Source organism: Anabas testudineus, chromosome 3, assembly GCF_900324465.2.
Source record: "Anabas testudineus chromosome 3, fAnaTes1.2, whole genome shotgun sequence".
Taxonomy (NCBI): Eukaryota; Metazoa; Chordata; class Actinopteri; order Anabantiformes; family Anabantidae; genus Anabas; species Anabas testudineus.
In genome coordinates this window covers 563716-591370 of record NC_046612.1, presented here as the reverse complement: position 1 = coordinate 591370, position 27655 = coordinate 563716, and the positions used below count along the sequence as shown (strand labels likewise).

At 45.1% G+C, this 27655-nt stretch overlaps 2 protein-coding genes across 2 annotated transcripts in view; both read left to right on the top strand.

Moving 5' to 3' along the window:
* The first annotated feature begins 86 nt into the window (after window positions 1-86).
* slc9a5 (solute carrier family 9 member A5) lies at window positions 87-18813 on the top strand. Its single transcript, XM_026378861.1, has 16 exons — window positions 87-743; window positions 5916-6218; window positions 6651-6814; window positions 8219-8297; window positions 8380-8557; window positions 8997-9217; window positions 9628-9830; window positions 11972-12061; window positions 12928-12998; window positions 14123-14249; window positions 14799-14890; window positions 15097-15223; window positions 15557-15706; window positions 16031-16100; window positions 16450-16578; window positions 16954-18813. The coding sequence occupies exons 1-16, from the start codon at window positions 392-394 to the stop codon at window positions 17541-17543; spliced, it is 2946 nt and encodes a 981-aa protein (XP_026234646.1). The 5' UTR covers window positions 87-391; the 3' UTR covers window positions 17544-18813.
* Window positions 18814-22761: 3948 nt separating this feature from the next.
* The window catches only part of LOC113174454 (puratrophin-1-like), a 58679-nt gene continuing 53785 nt past the window's right edge, over window positions 22762-27655 (top strand). Inside the window, exons 1-2 of the mRNA XM_026378490.1 lie at window positions 22762-22794; window positions 25712-25804. Coding sequence (XP_026234275.1) covers window positions 22777-22794; window positions 25712-25804 — 111 coding nt within the window. The 5' untranslated portion in view covers window positions 22762-22776. The remainder of the gene's footprint in view (window positions 22795-25711; window positions 25805-27655) is intronic.

Genomic DNA, 27655 nt, shown 5'->3' with positions numbered 1-27655 from the left:
TGTACTAGTATTTAAATCCCCCCCCCCCCCCCCCCCCCCCCCCCCCCCCCCGCCTCTAACTAACTGGATCTGGATCTGGGTCCTGCTCCGTACAGAGGATGGATGGATGGAGTCTGTGTCTGAGCTCCACCCGCTGCAGTTTGTGGACTTCACCTGCAGGGTCTCCGTCTCTTTAAAGGGGGACTGGGCGGGTCACATGTCCAGCTCCGGTGTCCCCTCCTCCGTGTCTTACCGGAGCCTGTGTGTGGGAGTGTTGATGTTGGAAACCGGAGCCGGCCTCCCTCCCTCCCTGACTCCCTCCCTCCCTGACTCCCTCCGCTGCTCCGTCCTGTCCGAGTGTCGCTGTGTATAAAAGGCCGGAGGATGTCAGCCCGCTGAGCTCCGGGGAAAGATGCTGCTGCTCGGTCTGATGCTGCTGCTGCTGCCGGCCGCCGCCGCCGACCTACCGGGGACGAGCGCTCCTCCGCTCCGGGGGCCGGGACTCGGCTTTTCTCCTCCGGTCCCCGCCTCTCCCTCCGCCCCGCCGCTCCTCCTCTCGCAGCCCGGGGCGGAATTCGGCTCGCCCGGCGTAGTCTTGGCCCGGTCCGCGGCGGAGGAACCGGCCGGTCCCGGAGAAGAGGAAGAGGGGGGAGAGCATCATCATCACGGCGGCGGGTACCGGGTGGTCCAGTGGGAGTGGAGCTACGTCCAGACTCCGTACATCATCGCCATCTGGCTCCTGGTGGCCAGCGTGGCCAAGATCTGTAAGTCTGCCCTCTGGGTGTGGGTACTGGACCAGGACCAGGTCGGGAACTTCACTCTTAGAACTACTACTAATAATGAATAGACCCAGACCAGACCCAGACTAGAACTTCACTGGTATAAATACTGGACCCAGACTAGAACTTCACTGGTAGTAACTAGTGGACCGGGAACCAGACTGGATCCTAATGACTGGAGTCTGACCTACTCGAGGAGGTTCAGTATTTAGTAATGATTCACACCAAATGATCCGGTTCTATTGTGGGTCGCTGTGTTGATCAGTGACGGGTTAAAGGCCGATTCAGCTTCTAACAGTGTGAAACTGATCATCACAGTGGACAGACTGGACCATTTGACCCAGGTTCAAAGAGGTTTCACCTCCACACCGGTGCACGAGCAGACGACCAAAGTGCTGCTCCTCTCGGTCAGGTCCCAAATCAAACTACAGGAACCACAGAGAACTTTATGGAACTGGGACAAACAGACAGCCGTGTTTTTTCATCCAGAGTGGAGCATCTTACTTTATGAACCCATCTTTAGACCAGTGTAAACAGAAATGTTAATTAAATCCAATTTATCGTCTGAACCAATAAAACATTGTTAATCATTAGTACAGCAACCAGTTAATAAGTAACGTGCAGTAGGGAAAGTACTACCAATATATAATATCACAGTGTACAAATACTGTAAGAGTTCCGACTATACTTCTCACAGTACTGACATCGACATGTACAAATACTGTAAGAGTTCCGACTATACTTCTAACAGTACTGACATCGACATGTACAAATACTGTAAGAGTTCCGACTATACTTCTAACAGTAGTGACATCGACATGTACAAATACTGTAAGAGTTCCGACTATACTTCTAACAGTACTGACATCGACATGTACAAATACTGTAAGAGTTCCGACTATACTTCTAACAGTACTGACATCGACATGTACAAATACTGTAAGAGTTCCGACTATACTTCTCACAGTAGTGACATCAGCATGTACAAATACTGTAAGAGTTCCGACTATACTTCTAACAGTACTGACATCGACATGTACAAATACTGTAAGAGTTCCGACTATACTTCTCACAGTAGTGACATCGACATGTACAAATACTGTAAGAGTTCCGACTATACTTCTCACAGTACTGACGTCGACATGTACAAATACTGTAAGAGTTCCGACTATACTTCTCACAGTACTGACATCGACATGTACAAATACTGTAAGAGTTCCGACTATACTTCTAACAGTACTGACGTCGACATGTACAAATACTGTAAGAGTTCCGACTATACTTCTCACAGTACTGACATCGACATGTACAAATACTGTAAGAGTTCCGACTATACTTCTCACAGTACTGACATCGACATGTACAAATACTGTAAGAGTTCCGACTATACTTCTCACAGTACTGACGTCGACATGTACAAATACTGTAAGAGTTCCGACTATACTTCTCACAGTACTAAACCAGCTTCACAGATCTGATTCATTCTGACAAACTGAACCTCGTTTCTTCGTGTTAATAACGACGCACACGGAGCGAGTTGGTTCTGATGGTTCTCTGTGGGTCAGCACCAGTTGTTGGTCCTGATGGTTCTCTGTGGGTCAGCACCAGTTGTTGGTTCTGATGGTTCTCTGTGGGTCAGCACCAGTTGTTGGTTCTGATGGTTCTCTGTGGGTCAGCACCAGTTGTTGGTCCTGATGGTTCTCTGTGGGTCAGCACCAGTTGTTGGTTCCTATAGTTTTCTGTGGGTCAGCACCAGTTGTTGGTCCTGATGGTTCTCTGTGGGTCAGCACCAGTTGTTGGTCCTGATGGTTCTCTGTGGGTCAGCACCAGTTGTTGGTTCTGATGGTTCTCTGTGGGTCAGCACCAGTTGTTGGTTCCTATAGTTTTCTGTGGGTCAGCACCAGTTGTTGGTCCTGATGGTTCTCTGTGGGTCAGCACCAGTTGTTGGTTCCTATAGTTTTCTGTGGGTCAGCACCAGTTGTTGGTCCTGATGGTTCTCTGTGGGTCAGCACCAGTTGTTGGTCCTGATGGTTCTCTGTGGGTCAGCACCAGTTGTTGGTTCTGATGGTTCTCTGTGGGTCAGCACCAGTTGTTGGTTCCTATAGTTTTCTGTGGGTCAGCACCAGTTGTTGGTCCTGATGGTTCTCTGTGGGTCAGCACCAGTTGTTGGTTCTGATGGTTCTCTGTGGGTCAGCACCAGTTGTTGGTCCTGATGGTTCTCTGTGGGTCAGCACCAGTTGTTGGTCCTGATGTTTCTCTGTGGGTCAGCACCAGTTGTTGGTTCTGATGGTTCTCTGTGGGTCAGCACCAGTTGTTGGTCCTGATGATTCTCTGTGGGTCAGCACCAGTTGTTGGTCCTGATGGTTCTCTGTGGGTCAGCACCAGTTGTTGGTTCTGATGGTTCTCTGTGGGTCAGCACCAGTTGTTGGTTCCTATAGTTTTCTGTGGGTCAGCACCAGTTCTGATCTTTTTGAATATTCCCGTCCACCCGTGTTGGTTCTGATGGCTAACACAGAGAAGATCTGTGATGTCGTTCCACTCGTTAGCAGTAGCAGACACTAAAGTACTCGAGGTAACGTACTGTACTACGCAGTACTTGTACGTGCTGAGACATGAGACACGAGAAGCTGCTGACAGAGTGAGATGCTGCTTGTTTTGTACATTTCTGTCCTCTAGTGACCGAATTGTCGGTGTGCAGCTTTAATTAGAGACGGATGCATTCAGCCCGGCTCCGTCCACAGGGAATCATCCAAACTCAGATGATTCTGCAGAACTGATGTCAGAACCAGTACAGGCCTGCAAAGAAGAGAGTGCAGCACGTGGAGTTTCTCAGAGGAGGAACTGCTCCTGTGTCACACAGCAGTGCTTGATTTCAACCTAATGTGCTTAAACACATCACTGCGATGAGTTTAAATGAGCTTTAATGACGAGAGGAAAATCAGAGTCTGAGCTGCTGAATGCTCTGTGTTTCTGTCCTCACCGTCCGTCTGGTGAGTGGGAGGCTCAGCTGTGTGCGTTTGGATCTACTGCAACCTGTCGTGCGCGTGTGTGTCTGTGTGTGCACATTGGTTTGTGTACAAAGAAAAAATAAGCGATGAAAGTTATAACCTTAAATTTTAGTCAGGATTCAGGTTCATGTTGGAGCCATGCTGCTGCGTTCTAGTCCGAGTCTGAAAATGGGAATTCCCAGCGTCTGCAAGGTCACGGACAGAGTGAGTCTGTCCACAGGAAACAGACTGGTTCAGCTGCAGCAGGGAGTTCTCTGAGCAGCAAGTCTTTTAACCCGTGTTGAACTTGATGCTGCTGATAACGTGAATGTTTGAGTCCAGCTTCGTTCCACGTGCGATGAGTGTATGACGTCACCGTGGGAAACATTTTACTGAATTTATTCTCAGCACTCTACAGTGAATTGATAAAGAATCGTTTTCATCACGTGTCCATCTGTCAACATGTTAAGATGTTATAAACTGATCTAAACATTTTAACACATTTGAACATCTTTTTACATCAGTGCCTCTTCTCCCTCACGCCGAGCTCGTGATGCCACAGGACAGGGCTGCAGCTCCGGATGCTGAGAATGATCCGAGCTGCAGTTTGTCACCTGCTGATGGTGAACATGTTCAGCTGAAGGTCTGTTTCTGACAGATTTATGAGGCCACACATTCACCAGGTTCTGTTTTAAATCTCTGTGGATTTTATGTGGGAAATGGCACATGGCGCCGTTGATGCTCTACAGAGACGCATCACTTCAGGCTTTGATGTGTTTCTTCCTCATGTTGATTCATGAGCAGTGTCACCGTTTGTCCAAGTTGTGTGTGTGTGTGTGTGCGCACATGTATGGTGAGGGCCAGTTTGACGTCAGTAGCATCATTGTGAGGACACGTTGTCTGGTCGTCACTCCTTCAAAGGGCTGTTTGAAGGTTTAGATTCAACAGGGACTCAGTAAGTTGGTTGAGGTTAGCGTGGGGGTTGAAGATGGGAGGGTTGTAATTCGTTACGTCATTGATTGAAGTAGAGTAGGGTTATCAGACTGGTTGATCGGGAGGACTATGTACAATTACAAAGATCTGTAACGATTTCAAATCCAGAGTTCGCGAAACAGTTCACCTCTATTAAGGGAACTGGGGGCTGCTCACTGGTGGGGCTGATGAGTGACTGGGAAACTGGGGAGCATCAGGTGGCTGAAGTGGTCGGAGATAAGAGAGTCGGTAAACAGGTGGAGACAGGCAGAGAGCGAATGAACGATCGTAACCCTGAGGCAGATGTAGACTGACGCACGTGGTGCGGCCACATCGATGCAATCAGCTTGTTCAGCGAAGGTCCTGCTGATTCCAGTAGTTTACAACAACACGGCTCAATGAAGGACAGAATCCAACAAAGGCTCTGAACCTCCACCCTAAATAAAAAATAGTAGCTGAGGTGATGCTAAGCAGTAGTAAACACTTCTGACACTTTACTATATACAATGAAAAATCAGCCATTCACACAGTTTCAACATTTGATTTGTTGATATTTAAGTCAGATAGAGGTTTTAAATGATTTATCAAATCATCATTTAAGTCACAGGTTTTCTGGTTTGTACAATTTATTCCAGGATTCTGACGTCTTAACTGTGTCCGGTAGGTGTTTCTGCTCAGTTATACAGTAGCACAAAGAGTTCTCCATCCTCCTATGTAATTCAATTTCACTGTCACACGGTAATAACACTGGTACATGAGACCCTTACTCATCACTCGTCTGGGATCCACTGTATTGTGGCTCAATAATTCCTTTGTCGGTTCTGACTGACACAGAACCAAACCATTGTATTTGCCACTACTTGTGTCACGGGTTCCAGCTCTGGAATCTTGCTGCTGAGCGATCAACCCTGAACTGACTTCATCTCCCTGTAACACTGGAGCTATGCTTTTTTCTCCTGACCCAACATACCTGTATGTATCTGACCAATAGGCAGCTCCAGAACCACCACACACAGAATCACCTGTTCTGGTTCCTGGTTAGAAATATGAGCCTAAGTCAACAGGAGAGCTGAAGCCAGTTGTGGTGATGTGTGTTTGCCAAAAGGGTCAGCGTCAGCTCGTGCCACTTTAAAGGAATAATAGGTTTAAAAGATGACACCAAGCATTAGTTCGTTGACCCCACTCTGTTGTCCTGCAGTGTTCCACTTCTCACAGCGGTTCACCACCGTCGTCCCAGAGAGCTGCATGCTGATCCTGCTGGGTCTGGTCCTTGGCGGGATCGTCCTCATAGCCAATAAGAAACAGCTGTACCAGCTAGAGCCCGCCCTCTTCTTCCTCTTCCTGCTGCCAACTATCGTGGGCGACGCCGGCTACTTCATGCCAGCTCGCCTCTTCTTCGACAACCTGGGAGCCATCCTGACGTACGCCGTGGTGGGAACGCTGTGGAACGCCTTCTGCACTGGGTTCTGCTTGTACACCGCCAAACTGCTGGGGGTCATAGGTCAGTTACTGATGGTCAGAGGTCAGTTACTGAAGGTCAAGGGTTAGTTACTGATGGTCATGTGTCAGTTACTGAAGGTCAAAGGTCAGTTACTGATGGTCACTGGTTAGTTATTGAAGGTCAAAGGTCAGTTATTGATGGTAACAGGTCAGATTACTGAAGGTCACGGGTCAGTTACTGATAGTCACGGGTCAGTTACTGAAGGTCAAAGGTCAGTTACTGATGGTAACAGGTCAGATTACTGAAGGTCATGTGTCAGTTAGTGAAGGTCAAAGGTCAGTTACCGAAGGTCACGGGTCAGTTACTGAAGGTCAGAGGTCAGTTATTGATTGTAACAGGTCAGATTACTGAAGGTCAGTTACTGAAGGTCAAAGGTCAGTCTATGAAGAAGCATGACTGTATGTTTTCTGTTTCCTTTTGCTGTGTGTGCAGATGAGCGCGTACAGGCCGACCTGATGGACTTCCTGCTGTTCGGGGCGCTGATCTCGGCTGTCGACCCCGTGGCGGTGCTGGCCGTGTTTGAGGAAGTTCACGTTAACGACACGCTCTTCATCATCGTGTTTGGAGAGTCGCTGTTGAATGACGCTGTCACTGTGGTGAGACATACACACACACACACACACAGGGAACAAAAGAGGTGAATGCATGAACATACGTAAACACACACCTCGGCATATGAAGTCTGGTGTGTTGCTATGACAACAGAGAGGCTTACATCGCCAGTAATGACTTCAGCGAAGTGTTGGAACAACGTGTGTGAGCAGTGTTCGATTTATTTTCGTGTATCTTTGGATCACTGTGTCTTTTCTTTCAGTGAAGGAATATTAACAGTCACTTTATACAGAGGGCTAAAAAGTCCAAGGGCTCACTTGACGTTGTCCATTTGTGAATTGTTGGGCAGGTAGATGGTTGTTTTGTAGATGTAGTATTGTTTAGTATCAGTATTCAAACAGTACAAGTATATGTGGTAATATTTTTGCTCTTTCTTTTTGGCAGCAGATCTTTTTGTAACATTTTGTGGAGAACTGTTTAACTGTATAATGACGTTGTTGTGAGAGACTGATTGAATTGAAGGCTCAGAGTGGCTGTACATTAGCACAGCCTGAAGAAAACAGCAGGATGCTCCTTGACTGCTCAGAAGTTTCCCACAGTAACATCAAGATGTTCAATGACGGACAGGCGGCAGCAGGAAGAGCAAAACCTCCACAGAACTCCACCAGGTCTGAAGAGATTGAAAAGGCTCAGAAAAAAACGTTCTGAGCAGATTAACACTGCAGTTTTCTAATCCTCAGCAGCACTCAGAATGTGAGCTAATTCCTTCAGATGGAAAAAATCAAAGTGTGGGAATGCTGCTCCTCTGACCTGCAACCCCACAAAGACGGAAAAAAGAAAAGGGACAGAGGGCGTCTTGTTTCCCATGCTCAGTGGAGCAGAGACAAATGCTTCTGTGTCATTTTATCATCTTAGTTTTACAGTAAATCACATTAATGTGAATAGTTACACACGAGATGATGCGTCTTCTGTGAGAACTGCTGGGACCTTTACTCAATGTTAACAATAACTGGTGGGATCAGACTAAAACACTATTCATATACGTCGATCCGGAACATTTACAGTTTAGAGATGATACAGAATCATTCAGTAAAACACAAAGAGCCAGTAAAACTCAATAACAGTAAATATTAAAGTGCACTAATTTACAGCAGACTCGTAGTCCGAGATTTTAATCATCATCACGAGGAAAATTCATGAAGTTATAATTTTACAGGAAAAAATAATATTTCGAGATTAAAGTCAGATTATTTACTGGGTGATGTTTAAGTTTGTCATGAGAGTAAATTGTCAGTATTATATCCCAGAAACACTTTTGTTTTTCTGTCAAACCTCTGTGGCCCTGACACTAACCAGGTTTCACTTCCCGGTGTCTGACAAGGGAAGAAGGTGACATCTGTAGACTGTCCTCTGACAACAGGAAACACTGCACCTTCTCTTTTCTGCAGGTTTTATATAAAGTCTACATTTCCTTTGTGGAAGTGGGAGCAGTGAACGTTCTGACTGCAGATTATTTCAAAGGAGTTGGTGAGTCCACAGAAACCAACACAATAAATTCTGACTCCAATCTTCTCTTACTCCCCTCACTCTTCCTCCTCTTACTCTGCAGCCTCCTTCCTCATCGTCAGTATTGGGGGGACTCTGGTGGGTCTGGTTTTTGCTGTCATCCTGGGCTTCATCACCCGTTTTACCAAGAAGGTTCGAATCATCGAGCCGCTCTTTGTCTTCCTCCTGGTCTACCTGGCCTATCTGACGGCCGAGCTCTTCTCCCTGTCTGCCATTCTGTCGTAAGTCTGTCCACTCAGCAACCGGATCAACCACCACGAGCTGTTTTGCAGCTGTACCGATAAAAATGTCGAGAGCGGTTAATTCACATCTTATCAGATCTGATCACAGTCTCAGCTGCTGATTCAGATTTTCAGCATCTCTGCACGGCGTAGTAAAAACAGAATGAATATTAAGCAGTCAAGGTGAAGCTGCAAGGAGTGACACAGATGCACCCACGTAGATGCACCTGTTCCAACACGAACAGCCAAACAAACTGCAATCACTACTGTGTGTGTATAACGATGTGAAGGTCAGATACGATTGTGAAGCTCGAAGCTGCACGTTAGCAGTGATGGTTTAATCTCACAGAGAAGATATAATAGGAACAGTTGAAATCGTTGCTGTGCCTCCTGATTAGGCCAGGTGATAAACAGGTCATCTGTCCCTCTCTCTCTTCAGGATGACCTTCTGCGGCATCGGAGCCAATAAATACGTGGAGGCCAACATTTCCCAGAAGTCTCGGACAACGGTAAAGTACACGATGAAGACTCTGGCCAGCATCGCTGAAACCATTATCTTCATCTTCCTGGGGATCTCAGCTGTGGACAAATCCAAGTGGGCCTGGGACACGGGCCTGGTGTCCTGCACCCTTGTCTTCATCTTCGTCTTCAGAGCTGTCGGTCTGTCTCTTAGGTTCTCTTTTCTCTTTTCCTCAGGCAGCTGAGAAAGTTCCCATAAATACAGAACAATAAATGTATGTAATGTAAGCATGTATTCTGAAATCTGGTCAGAGGAGAAGAAGAAAGAAAACGATGTGCCAGGAATATAGTCTGTCTCTACATATTCTCTGTTCTCATGGGGCAGATGAAAATTCCTGGAGACCACTTACATCACCATGATCCAGAATTTGACATTTTAGTTTCACACCTGACAAAGTTTGTGATGCTGATGTCTGCTCTTTACTGATCAGGTGAAAATGTCACTGATCTCAGACTGAGGAAAACGCTCCATGTTAGTAATCCGGCTTCTCTGAAGTGCTCCTAACCATAAGGTGTTGTTGTCCTGACCTTTAATAACCTCTGTGCTCCAGGTGTTATCGGTCAGACCTGGATACTGAACCGTTTCCGCCTTGTCCCATTGGACAAGATTGACCAGGTGGTGATGTCGTACGGCGGCCTGCGAGGAGCAGTGGCGTTCGCTCTGGTGGTGCTGCTGGACGGCGAGCAAGTCAAAGCCAAAGATTACTTTGTTGCCACGACGATTGTGGTCGTCTTCTTCACTGTCATGTTTCAGGTAGGAGCCTCGCTGCTTCCTGTCCAGAGTCTCTGATAGTACGTATACACAAACAGATTTCTGTCACTTCCCTGTGAACAGCTGGAGTCAACATGTGTTCAGGTCTGTAAGGATATTACAAGTCTGTGAGGATATTACAGGTCTGTGAGGATGGTGCAGGTCTGTGAGGATGGTGCAGGTCTGTGAGGATGGTGCAGGTCTGTGAGGATGGTGAAGGTCTGTGAGGATGGTGCAGGTCTGTAAGGATGGTGAAGGTCTGTGAGGATGGTGCAGGTTTGTAAGGATGGTGAAGGTCTGTGAGGATGGTGCAGGTCTGTAAGGATGGTGAAGGTCTGTGAGGATGGTGCAGGTCTGTAAGGATGGTGCAGGTCTGTGAGGATGGTGCAGGTCTGTAAGGATGGTGCAGGTCTGTGAGGATGGTGAAGGTCTGTGAGGATGGTGCAGGTCTGTGAGGATGGTGAAGGTCTGTGAGGATGGTGCAGGTCTGTGAGGATCATCAGTTCTTGATCAGATCATCAGTTCTTTATTGCAGGTCTTCTGAGATCTCTTCTTTCATTCTTTCAGCTCGTGAACATCACAGCTGTTTGAGTGTTCCTATAAATCACAGTAGCTCTAAACCACACCTCCATTCTCATTTCATTGATTAGACTCCAGGTTTGCTAAAACTTGAATCCAGCTGGTGTTTAGCGTTTCACTTACTTTTTCCACCATCACTCTTTGTTTAATGGGTGTATTAAAAGACATGAAATATCAGGACTGTACAGCCCAAAAAAGTAAAACTACGGAAGCTTTTGATCAAAATCAGGTTCAGGTCTGTGTCAAGTCTGTGCAGTCCGCTGTGTTTATTCTAAAAGTCTGTTTTGTATATTTGTTAGTCCTCAACAAGTTAGACGATGCTGTTCACGGGGGCTCGGACACAGGAACAGTTCAGTGAACTAGTGTTTGTTTAGGTCCAAATGTGTAAATAGTCACTAAATCTCAGCTGTGTACTTAACTTCCAGAAGTTTCTTCATCACAGACGGCAGATGATGAGCTTGGTTCCTGTTTGTTGGAACCTGTAGTCGTCAAAACGAGACTTAATTAATCCTAGAAAACAGAAACAGTCTCTTCATGTGGCCTCTCTGTTAATTAGGGGAAAGTTCTCTCGTATTGAAAAGATGAAGATGAGATGAGTCTGAAGATGATCGTGAACATCTGAGTGTTTGTTTTTAACTCGATGGAGTAAAAGTGAATCAGAAGGAAAACATCAGGAACACGTGAAAGTGTTCCCACAGCAGCTCCACCAGCAGTGATTCACACTGCAGGTCTGTGTCTCCAGCTGTGTAGGGAGCAGGAAACAATCAATCGATCAATAATCAATAGATCAGAAAAGGACACTGGAGATTGGATCCTGCAGCTTGGAAAGAAACGAGACAGTGAAGAGCCCCTGGGGGAAGGAGAGGGAGGGTGGAGCTTATCACCTCGTTAGGATGAGGTGATGATGGAGGAGGGGGTGGGCTAAGTAATCTTCCGAAACTGAGAGTGTGGGGTCAAATGTGACAGGTCACGTGCTGATGACAGTGAATATTCCTGAGTCGATTCCCAGGATCGTTTGTGTTCACAGCACAGGACGAAGAGCGACAGAGCGAACAGGTGCATGTGAAGGTGCTCACTCAAGTCTCTGCAGACCTGGTCCCAGTGGGCTTAAACTAAAGCCTGCTTCATCACACACTGTGCTGCTGTGTCAGTGAACACACCTGTTAGAGGAGCCGGTCAAAAGCTTGGTGAGCAGCTGTCACTGAAACCCGAAGAGCAGCCGAGTCTCTGACTTAGACGTTCAATACTGTAACATGGAAATAGAAAGAGAAATATCAGAGTCGGAGGAGACACCAACCGACCGGGCTGCAGACGGGAGCACGAGGCCGCAGGTCGTCATTACTGAGACACACTGTTAATAATAAACCGATCCTCACAAAACAGCTTTCGTCAGATTTGTCCTCAGATGATCATCAGCGGTGTCACTTTGTCTCAAAAAGAAAGACAAACTCTGTCTCTTTAGGTCATTAGTGTAACTCAGGGTTCACTTACTTTTCCTGCCACATGCACATTTGTTTTCTCAAAGAGCAGAACCTTCTCCGACGTGTTGACGTTTGTCGTTTCAGGGTCTGACCATCAAACCTCTGGTAAAGTGGCTCAAAGTTCCTCGTTCCACTAACAGGAAGCCGACCATCAACGAGGAGATCCACGAGAGAGTGAGAACACGACAACAACTTCCTCCGTTCTTCTTCTTCTTCTTCTCCTCCTCCTCCTCTTCCTTCTTCTTCTTCTTCTCCTCCTTCTCCTCCTCCTCTTCCTTCTTCTTCCTCTCCTCCTCTTCCTTCTTCTTCTCCTCCTCCTTCTTCTTTTCCTTCTCCTCCTTCTTCTCCTCCTCCTCCTCTTCCTTCTTCTTCTCCTCCTTCTTCTTTTCCTTCTCCTCCTTCTTCTCCTCCTCCTCCTCCTCTTCCTTCTTCTTCCTTTACTCCTCTTCCTTCTTCTTCTCCTCCTTCTTCTTCTTTCCCTTCTCCTCCTTCTTCTCCTCCTCCTCCTCCTCTTCCTTCTTCTTCCTTTCCTTCTCTTCCTTCTTCTTCTTCTCCTCCTCCTCCTCTTCCTTCTTCTTCTTCTTCTTCTCTTCTCCTCCTTCTCCTCCTCCTCTTCCTTCTTCTTCCTCTACTCCTCTTCCTTCTTCTTGTCCTCCTTCTTCTTCTTTTCCTTCTTCTTCTCCTCCTCCTCCTCCTCTTCCTTCTTCTTCCTTTCCTCCTCTTCCTTCTTCTTCTTCTTCTTCTCCTCCTCCTCCTCTTCCTTCTCCTCCTCCTCTTCCTTCTTCTTCTTCTTCTCCTCCTCCTCTTCCTTCTTCTTCTCCTCCTCCTCTTCCTTCTTCTTCTTCTCCTCCTCCTCTTCCTTCTTCTTCTCCTCCTTCTTCTTCTTTTCCTTCTCCTCCTTCTTCTTCTTCTCCTCCTCCCCTTCCTCCTCTTCCTTTTTCTTCTTCTTCTCCTCCTCCTCCTCTTCCTTCTCCAGACAGTCCAGAGACTCCAACTGGTAGCTCCACCTGCTGCAGGTGATGTTTTGTGTCTTTGTCCAGGCGTTCGACCACATCCTGACAGCAGTGGAGGACATCGCAGGACTTCAGGGATACCACCACTGGAGAGACAAGTGAGTCTCTGCAGTCACGTCGTAGTAACCCTTCATCCTATTACTGTTCTACTTTTAGTAACTGACAGTGAACAGCAGGGGGAGTCGTACACTGTGAAGTAAACAGCAGTTTAGTATCCACAAGTATCCAAGTATCCACAGGTATCCACAAGTATCCAAGTATCCACAAGTATCCAAGTATCCACAGGTATCCACAAGTATCCAAGTATCCACAAGTATCCAAGTATCCACAGGTATCCACAAGTATCCACAAGTATCCAAGTATCCACAGGTATCCACAAGTATCCAAGTATCCACAAGTATCCACAAGTATCCAAGTATCCACAGGTATCCACAAGTATCCAAGTATCCACAAGTATCCACAAGTATCCAAGTATCCACAAGTATCCAAGTATCCACAGGTATCCACAAGTATCCACAAGTATCCACAAGTATCCAAGTATCCACAGGTATCCACAAGTATCCAAGTATCCACAGGTATCCACAAGTATCCAAGTATCCACAAGTATCCAAGTATCCACAAGTATCCACAAGTATCCAAGTATCCACAAGTATCCAAGTATCCACAGGTATCCACAAGTATCCACAAGTATCCAAGTATCCACAGGTATCCACAAGTATCCACAAGTATCCACAAGTATCCAAGTATCCACAGGTATCCACAGGTATCCACAAGTATCCACAGGTATCCAAGTATCCAAGTATCCACAAGTATCCAAGTATCCACAGGTATCCACAAGTATCCAAGTATCCACAAGTATCCAAGTATCCACAAGTATCCACAAGTATCCAAGTATCCACAAGTATCCAAGTATCCACAGGTATCCACAAGTATCCACAAGTATCCAAGTATCCACAGGTATCCACAAGTATCCACAAGTATCCACAAGTATCCAAGTATCCACAGGTATCCACAGGTATCCACAAGTATCCACAGGTATCCAAGTATCCAAGTATCCACAAGTATCCAAGTATCCACAAGTATCCACAGGTATCCAAGTATCCACAAGTATCCAAGTTCCAGTAAAAGTACATGTACTGTACCCCTCTCTCCCTCTCTCCCTCTCCCTCTCACCCCACCCCGTCTCTCTCTCTCTCTCTCTCTACCTGTCTACCTCTCTCAGGTGGGAGCAGTTTGATAAGAACTACCTGAGTAAGCTGCTGCTGAGGAAGTCTGTGTACAGGAAGAGTGAGCTGTGGGAGGCCTATCAGAAGATCAACATCAGAGACGCCATCAGCGTCATCGACCAGGTGGGAGACGAGGGCGGGGTCTGAATGTTTCATGATTTGCATCCTGGAAAAACCTCCAGTCCACGAACTTATCCTAAAAACGCGTATGATTGGTCCAGTGGTCCTGCTGCGTTCAGGGTAGAGCTCCGCTAATGTCCTGGACAAGTTTCTCTAAAACCCAGGAGGACGAGCGCTTATTAAATGTTCTGCACCTATATGGTGCTTTTCTACCTAACTGGTACTCAAAGCGCTTTACACTGCGTCTCATTCACCCATTCACACACCGATGGCAGAGCTGCTATGCAGCTGACCTGACTCACCGGGGGGAACTTGGGGTTCAATATCTTACCCAAGGACACTTTGGCATGTGACATGGACGCCGGGAATCGAACCACCAATCCTGTGATTGGCAGACAACTGCTCTACCTATTGAGCCACAGCCACCCCAAATATTAGAATTTTAGTTATTAGAACCACATTCAAAATCAAACCATTGGTGAATATTTAAATGATTGATCTTAGGGATTGTACTACTGACCTTTAACCTTTGACCTGTGTATCTGCGTGTAGGGTGGGAACGTCCTGACCTCAGCCAGACTCTCTCTGCCCTCGATGGCCAGCAGAGCCTCGTTCCCTGAAGTCACCAATGTCACCAACTACCTGTGAGTCACATGACTGTTATTAAAGGGCCAGACCGGGACTTATTGTCTGGGCTGAAACCAGCGATGACGCGTGTCACTCACTGTCTCTTGGTTCACTTGATTCCTCCACGTTGTTCCAAAAGTCGTCAGTGAGTTCCTTCATTAGGAAAAGTCTGAGCTGAGTCCCAGCTCTCAGCTAACTGCATGTTGTTGCCGTGTTGCTGCAGGCGTGAGAATGGCAGCGGTGTGTGTCTGGACCTCCAGGTGATTGATAACGTCCCTGGAGCCAAAGTGGAGGAGGACACAGAGACACACCATGTCCTTGCTGAGAACCTGTACAAACCCAGGAGACGGGTAACACACACACACACACACACACACACACAGCACTGTACAGCACTGAGGTTTCAGTTTTTTATCACTGGTTTCATTAGAAGCTAAAGTGGAGCGGACGCTTCCTGTGACATCAGATGTGAGAACAGCGCAGAGAGAAACTGTTCGCTCCGACCAGACAGTCAGAGAGCAGGAGGTGGTGGAGACTAAAACAGAGCTAAAATGAAGATGGTTCATTAACATGTTGTTAATCCCAGCTGTTTCGAAACGTACAGAACATTTACACTGAGCCTACATCAGTTCCACCCATTTCTCCTGCTGTGTAAACTGACAGTCGGTGTTGTTGGTGTTCAGTATCAGTCCCACTACAGCCGTCACTTCATGCCTCTGGGGGAGAAAGAGCGCCAGGACCGGGAGGTGTTTCAGAGGAACATGAGGAGCCGCATGGAGACGTTCAAATCCACCCGGTACAAACGGCACAAGAAGGAGCGCAGTTTCAAGAAGGCAAGACACGTGCGCCGCAGACGTTTATTCTTTGATTCTTCTTTGATTGTCGGGTTTTACTGCAGGAGGTGTTTCTGAGAGTTTCTGACACAGTGAGCTTCAGCAGCTGGGAGGCTTTAGAGGCTCTGAACCAACATCAGTGTTTCTGACAGTACATTATACAAGTTTGATTATTATATTATTATATTTAACAGTAACTAAAGCTGTCAGGTTTATTACCTGAGTAAATGGGACCTGAAAACACAGAGTTTCTCTTCCCGTGTGCTGATTCCTGAACTTGCTGCAGGTTTAACTCACATCGTTGTTCTGCCCTGCTTTCACCAGAGGAGAGGATCCGATGCCAAGGAGGACAGCAGTGACAAACCCAGACGCAACGTCAGCTGGCAGGACAAAGGTAGACGCCGATTGGAGATAATCAGAATCAAAGAGAGCTGCTGCTGAGGGTGAAACAGCTGAAATCTTAATACTTTCACACCTGGACAAATTCCTGAGTGTGGATTACTGTGCTGTTTGTCATGTTGCATGGACGAACCAGTAGCAGAGAGGAAATACTTCCTCACTGGTCCCAATAAAGTGAGTTTAATCAAACCAGAGAAAGTTTTCCTCTACGGTAAAGACGGGTCAGAACGGACCACAGCGCAGAGCTGAGACAGGACAGGGACAGGCGGAGCAGGTTGACGTCAACTGGAGGAGGTGCTCACACGAACATGTGTATTGATGTGTCGAGGTTTGTGTGTGTCCAGATCCGGTGGTTGTTCCTGTGGAGTCTGAGGAGGAGAAAGCCCAACACTCAGATCCTGAGAAGGACGAAGACGTGGGGATCACCTTTGTTGCTCGTAAGGTCGAGACTCCCAAGCAGCGACCCAAATCAGGTACAGACTCTGACTGTCCCATCCCAGTGTTAGTGACCCATAACTGAACCTGTAGCTGTTTCCTCGGGTTCTGCTTTTGTTTCCACTGTCCTCCGCCTACATTGGCGACATGTTCCAGGAGCTGTATTTTTAACCCTAAGCTCTCAGGAGGTGGTACCAAGTCACGTTCCAGGAGTGACACACAGTAACCTCAGTTTCTACCACTTTTGTCTGTTTCTGCTGAGCTGGTTTTTTACCTGTGTCAGAGTCTGTAGCATGTGTTAACTCAGAGTTAGCAGGTACTAAAAACAGGTGTGCATTCACAGGTGAGTTTAAAGCTGCACAGAGGAACAACATCTTTAGCAGTAACTGTCCTGGTTTTGTCTCCTTCTTCAGTCCCAGCAGCTCTGGACGGATGTCAGAGTTCCTCACCTGCCCCCCTCTCCCCCACCAGTGGAGACAGCCACCTGCCATGGAAGGGCAGCGTGGGCTCGCCCCCTCCCTGTGTGTCTGTGGAGGCCACAAAGATCATCCCTGTTGATCTCCAGCAGGCCTGGAACCAGAGCATCTCCTCCCTGGAAAGCATCTCATCGCCACCTGCCCCCCCTGAGCCTATACACCCCCGGGTGAGTGCTCTGTCCAGACTGGCAGGACCCCGCCCTGTCTCCTATACCCCGCCGGGCAGCATGGGGGGCAGCACGTCCTCCATCGGAGCCCAGGTGTCGCAGGGCTCTTTCCGCTTCTTAGAGCAGAAGAAGAAGAAGGATGAGGAAGAAGAAGAGGAGGAGGGGGAAACGTCGCAGGAAATGCAGCCACTCATGTCGCCTCTGAGGCCCCCCGGCGCCCTGCCACCACCCCCACCTCCTCCCGGCTCTGCTCCGGGCTCAGGGAAGAGGAGGAACCCCTGTGTCTACCTGAGGAGCCTGGTCACAGCGCCTCCTCCTAGCAGTAGTGACCTGCACAGCCGGGGCCCCACCCAGCTGTAGCCACATGTCCCAGATCAGTCAGACAGGAAGTGGTCTCCACCAATCAGGACCCCTCCACCACACAGACATCACAACCAGCTACCTGTCGGAGAAACAGAAACGGGTCGGTCAGTGTGTCAGTCTGTAGCTGTGTGATTGGTTCAGAGCTAAGCTCCATCCTCTGCTTCGATTGGTCTCTGACATGTGATGTGACACACAACAACAGCGTTGAGCAGTGTTTCTAACCCTGACCCGGTGTTAAAGATGTCGGACACTGTGACGACCAAGTTTAAATTTCACTGTGGTTGCTGTCAGAGAGATGCTGGTGCTGTACAGAAACCGGGTGTTCAGAATAACACAGAATAACATTTAATAACTATCATCACACAAATCTGTTGTCTGCGAATATTTTCCTGAATGTTCAGTATCAATGTATCTGTAACTTGTCACTCATTAACAACTTATTGTCATTATGTTAGAAAACATTGTCTGACTGTAGCGTTTAGGAGACGTCTCATTGTGAGTCAGCAGCCTCTGACACAGTCACACGTCAGAGCCAATGTTCAGAGCTACAAAGACGTGTTGAAATAAATCTGTGCTGTTTATTGTTGTCAGCAGCAGATGTGTCAGAAAACAAGAAGAACAGAAGAAGGAAACTGGAGCTCAACAGAGCACAGAGCTACAGACTGAAGACAGACCTGAAACTGACACATTCTGTATCTGTGTGTGTGCAGCTTGATGTCTGTCCTATCACAGCCTTTACTCTTTATGCAATTCACTGTTGACCGAATAGTCTCCATGTGGTCTGGCAGCAAACTAACCAAAGCTCGGCTGACTTTGGGTAACATCATCTTAAAGTTTGGCCCCGCTGCTGAAACCTGCACATCAGCTGCTCCCACATATCACAGCTCCTGTTCAGATCAAAGGTCCAGACAGACGCTCTGTGATGTCCTTTTAAATTTTTTGCATGAGTTTCTTCACCAGTATCATGATCAGCCAGCAGAGACATCACAGCAGAAACATGATGAAAGTCTGACTGAGTCTTTGTGTAAGTGTCACATCTAGGCCAGACGGACGTGACGGCTCCCTTAAACAGTCGGTCTGTTGTTCTCTTGTTTGTGTTTGACTTCTTGTCTTTTAAATCTAATCTTTACACTCAAACCAGCAGTAAGTTCATCTCCAAATGCTCAAAGATGTATAGGTCACAAATTTATAGTTGGAATTTTTTGCAGCTGCTGACTGTAGTTTATCAAACAGGCAGAAAAAGTAAATAAAATAATTTGCTGGGGACTATTTTCAGCAGCGGATGACAGAGTTTAAGTATCATTACCACAATGTGGAAACACTCTGTTACAAATGAAAACCCAGCATTTGTAACTTTGTTTAAGTAAAAGTACTCATCATACAGAATGGTGTGATATTATTGGATTCGATTTAATGATGCATTCATGTGTAAACATTAGTGAGCTGATTTTAACCGTTTCTGTCCATAGACCTGCTTCATGCCTACTTCTAATTGACACGGATTAGTTCATTAGATTCTGTTTGAACATGTGCATCTGTAAAGTAACTGAAGCTTCAGATACAGAGAGTGGAGGAGGTGCAGTATTTCTATATCAAGTGTAGTGGAGTACAAGTGTAACATAGAAGAAAATGGAAAATAAAACTCAAGTGCAGTAGTCAGGTAAATATACTTAGTTAGTTTCCACCACTGTCACTGAGCTCTGTAAGGAAGCTCACGGACAGAATCAAGATAAAGGTTCCACAGCAGCAGTTGTTATAGAAAAGAAATCTGCATGTAATCAATCAAAGGGAATCGTTATAGTAATCCTGCTGGACACTGACTCTGGAGTTCTGGTTTCCACGTAATTTCCACGGGTCTTTAATTCCCACTTTTGTCTATTATTTCTATGAGATGTTACAGTCACATACAGTAGTAGAGTAGATTTTATACTGTGTGTCTATAGTCTGATTACAGCAGACACACTATGAAAAGAAGCTGTAATTGTCCTTTAATGACCAGCTGCTGTCTGACCCCCCCCCCGGTGTATTTATTTGAGCTGCTCATATACAATCATGGACTTTGTAAAGCTGCAAATATATAAAATCTACAGAGTAGTTTATTTTGAATGACCAAAGGGTGTAAAAAGATCATTTATACAGCGTGTCTATGTGTAGAACTGCCTTACTCTGTGTAGCTGGGTTGATCCAGTCTTTGTGTGTGTGTGCGCGTGTGTGTGTGTGGAGGCTGTCCACAGGTCTAGGACTCCACCAGCAGGTTACGTACATGCTGTGTGATGGTTGTAGTTTTCAGTCTGCTGTGTCTCGTGTTTTGCCAAAGGATTAGTTTGTCTTGATGTGAGAGCTTTAGCTCCGACAGTCAACAGGAAAGTTTGGTGTTTGAGTTTTAGGCCTTTGAGGTACCTGAACACATCAATACACCTGTCCCCGGTCAGAGCAAGTGTCTTTCACAAACACTTTCTATCTGCAAATCCTCGATCTACCAATAGTCAGACTTTACGTCAGCAGTGACTTCTGGGTAAATTAAGACTTTTTCAAACTGTAAGAATAAAAAGGCCCAGTCTTCTCTGTGTGTTTCATTTTTAGCGCCCCCCAGCTGCAGCTTGTGGTTACACTGCGTTAACAACAGGCAAAGCCGTTCTTGTGAAGCTTAAAGTGTCCAGGTGTGAGTTCACCTGCCTTCCTGTCTTACCTCACCTGCAGGTACCTGTTTTAGTCAGTAAACAAACAACATCAGTAATAATAGTAATAACAGTAATTATTATCGTTGCTATTGTTGTAAATAATGCTACAGTCGCTACAATTCAAGAGAACCTAATAACGAATGGTTATCAATAACCATAACCATAACAGCAGTGAGTCAATAATAAATACTGTGCCTGGGAGATGTGGGACTTTGTTCACTGAGTTTGGGTTTAATTTGTTTGCTTTTGCTCAGTTTGATGTCAAACATATTATACAGTTATAGTTATGGCTTAAACAGTATTTATGAAAACACCTACACATTTTAGAGGTAACCTAGAAGAGCAGGTACCAGTGAACACACCCTGTGTAAAGGAGAGTAAAGATATTTGGTTGAATAAATGAGCTACACAGAACAATGTTAGAGGTTACCATCTTGTTTTTAAAGCGGTTTTAGTTTCCTGTGAAGAAGAATTCAGTCTTTAATCATGTATCCTTATGGCTGCCTCTTATAAACACTTTATATCGTCACACTGGCTTTTCTTTTCTTCTGACCCCGCAGGTTTAAAACCAACTCACTGTTAATCTGATGCAGGACGCTGCTCCTGCTGTGTGTTGTCTTTCCTGTTGCCACGTGGGACAACAGTGACTGTAATAACAGAAATCAACAGAAACTTGTTGCTGCTTGTAGAAATGCCTTTATGCTGTAAAGATAGGTTATTTGAATGGGGGCGTTGTGTCTGTCTTTGTTTTAGAGGTTTTAGGTTTGGTCTGTGTTTCAGGTTGTTGAGAATGGAATGAAACATGTCTGTCTTTGTGCCAAATGTTTGCTGCTTCTACCCACAGAACTGAAAGTCAATAAAAGTGAGCTGTGTTTTTCTGACTCTGTTTCTTTATTGAAACCTGCTTCCAGCTGCATTAAGTGTAAGTCAACGTGTCATTTGTGCATCGTGTCATCTCTTAATTATTTAGCAGATTAACAAAATCTAAACACACATAATAATTGGATGTCATACAGATATGTATTGTGTGTCCAACTGTGATGTGGATATAAAAAGGACAAAGGTCATTTGTAGTGGAAAATTGTGACATACTTTTGACTGGTTTTACTTTATCGAGGTGGCCGATTATTTTACCTGTGCAGGACCAGTGTGTGTTGGACAGGTGTGGCTGCAGCAGCTGTCCGGACCTGAACAGACAGAAAACATACCGAGTACTGACAGTGTACCAAAACATCAGAGACTGATAAACATGGCTGTAACATGGCTGCACTCTAGTACAGCCTACAGTACATCCACTGACACTAGCCAAGGCTGAACTGGATAATTGAATGAATGAGTTTTAGATTTTTTATGGATATTTCCAGTTTGACAGACTACTACTTTGCTTGATTGAACTCTTCTCTTTGTTCCTATTATCTGATAGCGAGTTAACGGGTTACGTGTCAGATTTAAATTCACACATTTAATATGAAATAGCTTCACAATATTTTACTGTTAATTGTTAAGTGTGAAGCAACATCCATAATACACTTTATATGTAATGTTATTGTTCAGTGATATCCTCTACATCTGATGGGGTTATTAGAGGTGTCAGCACCAGTGCGCACAGAGCATGTGTCGCCTTCATGTTGGGTTTTAAAGTCTGAGATATACTTCCCGTAACACGTACGTAATTACAGTTACTTATTGAAAATTTGAGAAAGACCTTGCACAGTTCCGGTGTGACTTTTTGAGGGAAGGACAGACTTGATGCTATAAATCCACATTGCTGTCACTTCTGGATTTACCCTACAACCTACATATGTCAACCTTGTTCCACCTTTAACCTCCTATGTAATAAACATTTCATATTTAACCAAAATACTCAATCAGCTAAACACTAAGCTAAAGACGTTTTTAAACTCTTCTTCTAAAACTAAGCAAGAAGAGACATTTCTTTGTTTGTTGTTTACAATGCAAGAAAATGAATAGCATGATATTTCGTAGGAGAATAAATTGACATTAAGGGAGATAAAAGAAAAGCGAAAACTTGAACATTGAGACTTTTTGTACAAACCTAGAACTTGTAAGGTTTTAAACCTTAAACACTGTAAAGTGTCTTGATAAAACTGATATAAAATAAACTTGAGTTTAATTGAACTGTTACTTCCGGTGTTACTGTGAAGTCTGTTCCCCTCATCCATAGTTCCTTTCACCTCTGACCCCACCAGTGGCTTCCTGAGGCGCGGAACTTGACCGCCAACTCTGCCCTGACCTCACAGTTATGTCGGGTACGACCAAGCGTTACCCGGCCCAGTCTCTTAACCCCAAGCTCGGGCCAGGGAACACCGGGTTACATAGGTCACCCGTTAGCGTTCGTGGGTTTTTCGGCACCAGGCTGAAACGCTGATTGAACGTGTTGTTCACTCAGGAACTGTGTGTTCCACCTGGAAGGACTGTTAGCGGCTGCTGTTTGATTTCTACCCGGCTGGAGCCCTTGAGTGTCGGGCAGAACACCGGTAGGCTGGCCATTTTAAGACTGGAAGATATCCTAGATATTAGAAACAGAAATGCTTCATCGGTGCCAAGTGAGTTAACTAGTAAATATTAAAGTTAACTAGCGTAACGCCTGTAGGAAAATGTCGGGGAGTTAACTGTTAGCTCAGCATGCTAACAGTCAGTCGTTAGCATGTTCAGTTGTCTGTGGTGTTAGCTTAACTAACAGGTAACTTTAGTTTGAGATAACTAGCTTAACTGTTGGTATCTAATAACTGCGGCTGCAGCAGGTTAGTGACTCGGTTTACATTTTGGAAATGTTGGTGTTAATGCTGTAACTGAGATCCGTCAGTTTTGATATCGTTTTCTATACGATGTTCGCAGAACGACTTGATGATTTAGCCGCTGCTTTAGCAAGTTTTGGCGGTTTGTTTCAGTTAAATAATAGAAAGTAATTAAGTACATTTACTCACGTGCTGTACTTCAGGTACTTTAGTATATCCATCTTGTAACTGAGGCTTTAGGTACTTTGCAGATGCAGGTTGTTCAAACAGAACCTAATGAACTAGCTAGCAGCTAAATGTAGATGATTGTTTTGGACACTGGAGTTCAAATCTGCGCCACCTTTACTTGCTGCTGTAGCACTTTGCCCTTATTTCATGTGGTACTTCTACTAGCTACTAGTGGCGTACATTTTAGGCAAGTACTCACAATTTTACTTGAGTATTGTTTGTGTACTTCTGCCACCTGTACTGAACTAACATTAACCCTCAATAAACCTTTGTGTTTCAGGTGAATTTGAAATAAGCAATTAGTTTTCTGTATATGATCTAACCTACAGTAAATAATGGCAGCATTTTAGCCCCAGTGTGTGTCCCTCATGTACCAGCGTACCTTTGGACATGACCTCTGAAATCTAAATAACCAGTGATGAAGCTTTATGGTAGTTAATGAACGCACTGCTCACATGTTTAAAATGCATATAACACAACATAAAAGAGAGTAAGATGGTTTAAAAAATATAGGCTGCTTGGTTTTTGTGGTATTGTACAAGTTATTTTACAACTCATGGTGTGACTGTAAACTCTGTCTGAAGGATTTACTCTCACTCAGTCAGTTGTTTGTGGTATTTTATAGTTACAACATATGTTCTTTCCTCCCAGTAGCGTTTTGTGTTGTTACCCCCTGACAGACAGAGTATTATGGCCAGGAGGTTTAACTTTTGGCTCCTTCGGTAAAACTGTCTGATTTAGTTTGTTTCATTCCACAGTTTTCCCTGCGGCTACATGTGTTGTGTAACTGTCGGCTTTGTCGCAGCTTGTCCTGAACCCTACACATACTGTAGGAGATGGGGAGGGCTGTACAGAGTCGGTGATGAAAGATGGACAGGCTGTAATAGCATGTCTGTATCGCTGTGAGGAGCTCGTAGTTGATAATTAAATTTCAATTAAATTTTATTTGTATAGCACAAAATCGCAACAGAAGTGAGCCCGCGGCACTTTACAGTGTTTAAGGCTTAAGACCTTACAGAATATGATCTGTATACAGAAATATATAGATAACCCAACAATCCCAACTGAGCAGCACCAGGAGACAGTGAAGAGGAAAAACTCTCTTTAGAGGAAGAAACCTCCAGCAGATCTAGGTTCAAGGCAGGCGGTCATCTGCCTTAACCGGTTGGGGTGAGTGGAAAGAGGAGAGAGAACCGAACAGAAAAATAAGTAAATAAGGTAATGTCACTGTGGTTTTTACACAGCGTTTGTGTCTAAATGTGGTGTTTTAATGAGAATCACCTAGCAGTGGTTAGTTCTGTTGGTTACTGTTGGTGGTTTTTGGTTGTGTATTCGGTGTCCCTACTTAAAATCGAGAAGATTCTACCTGGAGGGGTGGTGAGCACATGTGTACACCAATTTGAAGACCTCCAAATGAGCTGAGCACATGGTGTCTATTTGGTTTGATTGCAATGCAGTAATAGCCTAAAAAACACCTGGGAGTTCAGAGTTCAGATGAACAGAAACACTCTAATGTAGAAATCATTACCAATCAGATTCAAATGTTTAGGGAGATGATTTACACAAGCAGCTGCACAAATGTTAAAACAAACTCAGCCATGAAACAAAGACAGCGTGATAGCGTAGCAGGGTGCTGTTTTCTGGCAGCTGCAGGTTTACTGTATCTGAGGCTCATGCTAACTGCAGAAACAGCTGTTAGTTAACACAGGCTGGGGCCAGTGTCACAACACAACACAACACAGTGTTCAGAATAAGCTGTACTTTAGTTAACATTGGTAGAACAGAAGCTGCACAGATACAGATATTCTGTACATCCCTCCAGGCTTTGCCTCTGTTTATGGCCTAATCCCAGCAAACAGTGGGGATATCTCTCAAAGCTATATCTGTCCATTAATGACTCCTCAAGTCTTTATCTGGAGAATTTGCAGCTTTGTTCTCAGAGGTGACGATTTGGATGTAATAGAATCCCCATGTCACATCTATTTTACAACAACTGCTCCCAGATCTGTGGAAGTTCTACCCTCTCAGCTGTTGTTATTTCTCAGAGTTTGAATCACAGCTCACAGATCCCTCCGCCCTCCGCCTGGCTCCTCAGTCACTCAAAGCACATACCGACCACTCGACAGAGTATGAAGCTTTCACTAAATCTTTCACTTTTGTCTTTAGCAAAGCTAATTATGAACCCATTAAATACACTTGAGTGCTTTTCTCTTCTGAAGATCGCTGTACATTCTGTCAGTTTTTGTTACAACAACATCTGATTTTTATCAAGTTTAATTATTTCCAAATCTAGGACGATATCAATCTTGATCCTGCGATTGTTTGACATCATGAAAATCTATTGTATTGTGCAGTGTTTAATTGTCTCATTAAGGGATGCAATTGTGCAGTCAGAGGTATTTTCAGATGTAACTGATTCTTTATTCCATGTTGTTGTAAAGAGCAGTTTGCTGTCATGACCTCTCCCTAAAGCCACTGTGCAACTTTCAACCTGCAGGGCTATGCTTTCCACTTTTCACTGAGCTGCAGGCCCGGACTTGAATCAGCCTTTCAGACCAGAATAACAAAGACTGCCCCCAACCCACACTTGGTAAGAGATGAAGTTTATGTTCAGGTCAGGTCACTTTGCATGTCTTGCTTCGTTTCTGATTAGGAGCTGAGTGAATATAATTGTTTGTGTAGCCAGCAGCTTCACCTGACCTGGTGGGTTTAAATCAAAGGCTAATTGTTAGCTTGTCAGACAGCAGACCAGCAATAAACAACAGATTGAAGAAACGGGGTGTATAATGTAGAGGACACACCTGCTCAGCTCTGTCTTCCTGTTTGTGCTGTAATATAGATCTGTTCACTACATATTTCTACTTTAAAGTCTTTAAGGAAAATGCAGATATTTATAAATGCACCCATGAGCACATTGCATAGTCCTCACTGCACATAACATAAATATTTTCTAGATAAGAAAACTAAAAACACCCATTCAAATGATGCAGTGCCTATAAAAAGTCTTGACTCCTTTGGATGTTTCATTCTTTTATTGACATTATAAATCAATCACGGTCAATAAAAATTGGCGACTTTGACAAAAACATTTTAGAAAGATACCTCTGTCAGGTTGCGTGGGGATCGGGTGTGAACAGCCCTTTTCAAGTCCATCCACAAATTCTCTATTGGATTGAGGTCTGGGCTTTGACTTGGCCACTACAGAACATTCACCTTGTTGTCGGTAAACCATCTGTGTAGCTTTCGCTGTATGCTTCAGGTCATTGTCTTGCTGAAAAACAAATCTTCTCCCAAGCCGTAGTTGTCTTGCTGACTGAATAATCCTGTCCTCCAGGATTGTCCTATATTTTGCAGCAGTCATCTTACTCTCTAGCTTAACAAGCCTTCCAGGGCCGGCCTCCAAGAAGCATCCCCACAGCATGATGCTGCCACCACTGTGTTTCACAGTGGGGATGGTGTGTTTGTGGCACATTATTTTGGTCTCATCAGAACTGTATTCGTAATTGTAGTTGTTGTATGTACAGTCTCTCCCACCTCACTTGCTGAAGCTTGTAACTCCCTCAGAGTAGTCATCAGTGTGTTAGTGGCCTCTCTCACTACTCTCCTTCTTGCTTGGTCACTCAGTTTGTGTGGACGGCCTGTTCAGGCATGTGCCATACTGTAGAAACCTGTTGTCTCTTTGACATTAATGAGGTATTTTTCTGAATTTTGTTGTTACAAAGCAACAATGTCCAAATCTCATAAATTCCTATTTTATTTAAAATAGAATGCAGAAAAGATATCAAATGTTTTAACTTGGAAAACAGTAAGGTATTTTTAAAATTGATGGTTGCAACAAACCTCAAAAACGCTGGCACAGACCCTGTTTACAACGGTGTAGCATCCCCTCTTCTTTAACAAAAGTGACTGACTGAAACATGTTCACACTGAAGCACTGGAACATTTCTGACTTGAGATTTGTTTTTCAGCGTGTGTGAGGGTGTGAGTGCACTGCACTGTTGCCTGTGTGGTGGCTGACGGGGTACGGTTGGCAGGTCCTGGTCTTCCTTTGGAAACAGCAACAGCCCTGGACCAGCAGACAGAGAGCTTAGCTCCAGGTCCGGTCCGCCTCCTCATTGGCTGTTTGGAAATTATTCTGTGAGGTGGAAACCTGCTCACATTCTTCTCTGATGAGCTGTGCTGTCGCTCAGAGAGCTCTGACTGACCGTCAGTGATTTTCCATCAGAGCAGAGAGACAGTTCATAGATGGGCCTGTGTCCCCCTCAGCTCTCACAGTTCCAGTAATTTTACAGAACAGGACTGTAACGATACACAAATGTGCAGGCTCGTTGCGAGGGCATCAGTAGAGCTGCTGTGAATAGATTCTTTGAAAGAACTTGAGATTAATTGTCTGTCTTGATCAAATCCAATATACTTTATATATTTATTTAGAAATGTGATG

What these genes read in the sequence shown, in the direction of transcription:
- slc9a5 (XM_026378861.1), top strand. Translation starts at nt 392, where the DNA reads ATGCTGCTGCTCGGTCTGATGCTGCTGCTGCTGCCGGCCGCCGCCGCC. An exon ending in GGCCAGCGTGGCCAAGATCT is followed by an intron (nt 744 to 5,915) that starts GTAAGTCTGCCC and finishes GTTGTCCTGCAG; the next exon opens with TGTTCCACTTCTCACAGCGG. An exon ending in AGGAGCGCAGTTTCAAGAAG is followed by an intron (nt 15,707 to 16,030) that starts GCAAGACACGTG and finishes TGCTTTCACCAG; the next exon opens with AGGAGAGGATCCGATGCCAA.